This window comes from Poecilia latipinna, unplaced genomic scaffold, assembly GCF_001443285.1.
Source record: "Poecilia latipinna isolate Pla-1442-1.1 unplaced genomic scaffold, P_latipinna-1.0 Scaffold2281, whole genome shotgun sequence".
Lineage (NCBI taxonomy): Eukaryota > Metazoa > Chordata > Actinopteri > Cyprinodontiformes > Poeciliidae > Poecilia > Poecilia latipinna.
The window spans coordinates 61,661-67,257 of NW_015114897.1; the positions used below are offsets into that span (position 1 = coordinate 61,661).

General features: G+C 37.6%; 1 protein-coding gene across 3 annotated transcripts in view; it reads right to left on the reverse strand.

Annotated features, from left to right (window-relative positions):
• Positions 1–5,597, reverse strand: part of adcy3a (adenylate cyclase 3a) — a 63,966-nt gene that overhangs the window by 37,354 nt on the left and 21,015 nt on the right. For all 3 annotated transcript variants that reach the window (XM_015018480.1, XM_015018479.1, XM_015018478.1), the window contains 2 exons: positions 4,195–4,306; positions 515–642 (listed from right to left, as the gene is read on the reverse strand). In XM_015018480.1, coding sequence (XP_014873966.1) covers positions 515–642; positions 4,195–4,306 — 240 coding nt within the window. The remainder of the gene's footprint in view (positions 1–514; positions 643–4,194; positions 4,307–5,597) is intronic.

Sequence of the window (5,597 nt, forward strand, 5' to 3'; positions counted from 1 at the left end):
GAGAGAGAGAGAGAGAGAGAGAGAGATATTATATTTTAAAAGACCACACCAATCCCAACATGCCCGGTCACTATGCAGCCACAGAAAGCTCAGCAGGAACACAAACCAGCATCACCTGATCAGAAGCCCAGAGGCATTATAGAATTACACTGAACAGAAAACGACCATCTCTGATGTTTACGTTAGAATCAATTCATTAGCTCCCAGTCTTAAGTATTTCCTAATTTTACTAACCAATAAGTTTGGTATAATGTGAAAATGACTTTTACTTGTTATTACTAGATAATGAGATAATTTACTTATAAAGGAATTGTTATACTGTCATGTGGCTAGCTATCAATGCTCGAGATCAACATCTTGACAACAAAACATAAAACAAAAGTGTAAGAGTCAAATCAAAACATTTAAATTCATGGAATTTTCTTAATTTTGTGTTGTAGAAACATCATGTAGAATAAGCCAGAAAAAGTATTCCAATAGATGGAAATTAAAATCAGTAACTTTTTGCACTTACGAGATGGCATCCACCATTGCCAGGCCCATCCTGATGGAACAGGCAGCATGGTCTCCCCTGTATTCTGGAAGTCCACAGATGCAGTAATAGCAGTCTCCCAGGATCTTGATCCTCAATTGATGATATTTCTGACAGAAATGTACACTGAGCTTAATTAAACAGAGAAAGAGAATACATATACACACACACCTCTATCTGTCTGTCTGTCTAAGTGTTTGGAGATAGACCCAGATTACAACATACACAGGCTTTTTAAACATCTTTTGGGGTTGGGGGGGAGGGGGGGTTCTCTACATTCTCTATTGCTACAGCTAATGTGATGTAAAATCTCCTTGTTTTCTGTAAAGGAAAGTGTTTTCTCTATTTTGTTTGAAAAATGAAGTGGAAGTCTTTATCTTCCCCAAGATTTAAAATCTCTGCTGATCTTCTGTTTTGGACATGTCTTTTCTTCTGTAAAATGAAGAGTCTTTTTGTTGTTCTATTAGCTTGAGTTACAGTTAAGTCCAAAACATGAACATACCTGGCTGATTTTGAGTTAAAGCAGTCTTTTAATTATAATATTTGTTTCAACAAATTTGAGAACATCCACCATACAGTCTGGACTGGAATGAGAAGGATAATCTGTGGAAAGAACTACAGATAAAGGTGATGGTGAGGAGGCCCCTGCCTTTCCAGCAGAGGCATTCAGAGGTCTCTTTGCTGGTTCCAACACCTGCAGAACTTTGTGTTTCCTCAGGACGACCTCCAGGGGGTCTGCCTAAAATGTGCCCCAATGAGACAACTCCCATAACCTCTTTGTGGAATCCTCCAACCACACAGCCATCCTCCATAGACTCTTAATTGGATCCTCTGGTCATCCATCTGAATTCCATTGACTTCACCCTCCTGAACTCTGCTTATGTTTTTGTTGTTTCTCGCCCTCCTTCTGTGGCTGCCCACATGTTGGTTGCCTCATTCTCTTTGTTGTTTCTGATGAATCCATTAATCTTTACATACTGCCCTGTACAGTACTGAACGATGGCTAGTGCCCTTCCCCAGCAACCATTACCAAATGGTAAACAACCGGGGACAAAAATAGACTTTACACAGACTCATTGTGCCCACTGCTGAAAAGTTTTTTTTATCTTCCAGAATCCAGTTATCAAACTGAATGTTTCCTAAGTATAGGGCTTCACATTTTCAGGGAATTCTCTCAGTAAAGATGTTATTTAGGTAAACACATATCTGCTCCCATAATACTTTAATCACCGGACAACCCCAGAAGATATGATTTGCCCTATTTGATCCACAGAGTCTCCAACAGGTGTCTCCGATCCCCCGATGTCTTTTCTGGAGTCACAAAATATTAAACCGTGTTTTTCCAATAGAATTCTCTCCGTGTGTTGGAGATCAAGATCATCCAGTGTAATTCGTTGATCTGTTCCCAGCTGTTCCCATGAGATAGATCTATTTCCTTCTTTTATCCACTTGTTTCTTATGTAGTTTATGTCAACTTGTTTAGAAGATAGAATACCATTAAAACATCCTGGTTTAGGGTGCTGTGGTGGCGCAGGGATGAAGCTTCTAAGGCCTCACTACGTGTATTGAGGCCTTAGTCCTCATGCCGGTGGTCGCAGGTTTGATTCCCAGCCTGGCGACATTTGCTGCATGTCTTCCCCCTCTCTCATAACCCTCTTTCCTGTCAAGCTACTTTCAACTAAAGGCCACTAGAGCCAAAACCTTTAGAAAAAAGTCCTGGTTTGTTTTTTTTCCCCAATTGTCATGTATATTTAGTTTGAAATAGGCCCTAGCTTACAGATATCTGAACAAGTCATCCTTTTCCAACCCATTAGATTTCTGAAGTTGCTCAAAACTCTGAAACACTCCCTTCTGGGTAAAGGTATAGTAAGTGGCTAATCCTTTTTGGATCCATCCTCTAAATTTCCCATCAATCTGTTTTAGTTTAAAAGCTTAATCAAAGGCACACCATATGAGAATTTTTATCTGAACATCTAATTTTCAAAGTTAAACTACCTTTCTCCAAGAATCCAGCATTGTGTGTAGCATTACTCAGCCCCTCTTGTAAATCCTTGTCCATTAATACTGATATTAAAGATATTCCTTCCACTGTTGTGCCTCCCATATCTTTTTATCTTGCATCATAAGATGGAGAACATAGACAAACCACTGGTCTTAACTGAGCTGACAGGTAACAGACCATTGGTAAGGGTAGGGTAGACCAGTACATTGGGAAGACCCAGTCCACCTTTCTTTAACTGCAGGGTTCTGTACCTCACTCTAGCCTTTTTACCCTGCCAAATATACTGAGATATTAATCTGTCCCACTCTATGAATAGCCTGTTCAGCCCCCTCTGGAACACCACAGATCCTGACATTCTCTCTCCTAGATCGTCTCTCCAGGTCCACCAGCTTATCCTCCAGACTCCTGTGACTTTAGCAGCTCTGCTACCACTTCCTCCATGTTTTGGGTTCGCTCCTCCGTCTCCTCCAGCTGCTCCTCTACTTCACTAATCCTTGTGTTTGCTTTTTGTAAATAAATAAATGCATAAATAAATCTACATTGATTGATACCATGCAACCCTATTGATATTTTAGACTGACTGTAAAGATGAATTTTGTGTGGAATGATTGGTTATGCCAAAACAAATTTTTTCAAAAGCTACAAAAAGTTATTGCTTGCTTACTGAACTCAAAGATTTGTATGTGTCCTGAAAATGGCTTACATAATTTCAATTCAAGTAATGTTATTAAGCACTTCACATAAAATTACTTGGAGTTTATTTACTGGTCCCGTATTTCTGTTATTTTATTTTATTTTATTTTTTTTTTTTCAAAAATTTCTGACTTTTCTTAGCTTTGTTGTATAATAAGAACAGTTATTTCTTTGAGTGCCTATCTGTTTTTTAATAATGTATTTCATTTCCTCCATTTTATAAAACAAAAATGTCTCTGCACCTTGTAACAAAGTGTGAACACCATGTAACCTACCCACCTACACTTTTGGCTTTTAACCCAGAAGATAATTTTATTAAAATTTGTATTATTTCCTCATTTTTATTTTGTGCATTTTATATAGACTTTCTCTTTAATTTCATTGTTTTTTTTTATTAACTTTTATATTCTGCAATTAGATCAGAGCATGCTATATATAAAGTGATTTGATTAAAAGTTGCCTTGCTACTATGATAAAGACTGAATATGGATGAATTAAGGCCAATTAATATAAACAATATTGTATAGTGACATTAATTTTGGTAAGTCAAACCGTTAAAGCAATGTGCATCAAAATATGGATTAGTCTGGCTAGAATTTTGGCTAGATAGACTTTCTGCAAGTCAATCAAGCACAGCAATTATTGGGAGTTACATTAAAAAAATAATCTAATGTTGCACTCTCATGCTTCCTCTGCCCCTGTAATTAGAAGTTTTACAAACCAGTCAAAGAGGAGCAGGACATATTTGATTAATCAGTGATATTTAATCTGTAAGCAGAAACATAGTATGAGAAAAAAGCACAGCAAATAAAAAGAACATCAGGCTGGCTTTTTTTTTTTTTTTTGGAGGCGCACAAAAGTGTAGTACTTTATCTCAATGTAAAGAGAAATTATGGTCTTAACTTAAACTGTTTTCATAAATTAAACAAAACAAATCTCCAAGGCTGTATGAAAGCAGGTAACTCACAGCAGCCAGCTTGTCAAAGCGAGCAAAGAGCTCATTGAGCAGCTTCACCAGCTCCTGGGCACTGCAAGATGACGACAGCTGGGTGAAACCCACAATATCTGCAAACAAAATACTACATGACAACAAGACACACAAGACAGCATGTTACTACAACATGCTGCTCCAGAGCACAAATCTCTGAATATTTTTACACTTTTTTTAGAATTAAAAACATTTATGGCATGATAATACAATATTTAATAATAACTTATGGGATTACTTGTTAAATGAAATAATGTTTATAAGTAATCCATCTTCTTCCTATCCTATCTAACTCTTTATCACAGATATAAACAGTAAAAAAAAAAATTCCATTTCATAAGCCACTGGAGTGATGCATTATTGAAACTAAGAAGTACAGCTAAGACATATGGAGCTAAAACAGTCTCAATATTCACAAGTGCACAATGCATTTTTCCCACACGCACAGAATCAGATTTATGAATGCACAAAACAACTCAAATGCACAGAATGATTCATTTTTGCACAAACAACATTTACAAATGCACAGAAGGATTAATACTTAAATCTTTGATGCAAACACAAATACATCTTGACAGGGGTGCTGTCATGAGGTGCCGGTTTGTGAAGGTCACAATGAACGCAGGTCTAGGTTATGTAGAAAGTGATGATGAATTTAATGATGAAAGTAGCTCAAACAGTCCAGATCAGGCAGCACAACAGAGACAAAAAGCACACAGCTAAATACCGGTAGCAACTGACACAAAGACTGAACATGGAGCAAAGTAGTCTCAGGACTATACAGTTCGACTGAGAACTACTGACGACAACCGACAAGCTACATACAACTAGGATCTGACAACAGACAAAGACAACAAGTGGACTTAAATACACTGGAAGGGTGATCAGGGAACGAGACACACCTGGGAAACAATTAACGGGGAGGACAGGACATCACAGAGACCCACAGGGAACAGGATCACAACAAACACAGAAAAAACCCCAAAATAAACAGAAAACTCAAATCCTAACAGGCGCGGTATAGAGGGGGAAAGCGATGACAATTCTAGGGGCCCTGACTAACAGGGGGCCCTCCACAATTTAATGATTTATTTTTTGTTCATATACATTAAAAATAACAATAAAAAAATCAGGGCCTTGTCAATAACAAAATTGATCATATTGTATTTTCGAAGATTGTTTTTAGCAGTAAAAATTTAATGCTCCCACTTCCAGATCAAAAAACACTCATCCATATTTGCCCTGAACCCCCCTATCTGCGTTAAATGGTTCGTTCCTGCTTGGAGCTTCAGAGTGACGCTGTTAGCAGCAGTCAGTGGAAGACAAGAACTTCTGTTTGTACATTTCAAAGTGAGCATTAGCAGGTGGACTAACTATGTTAA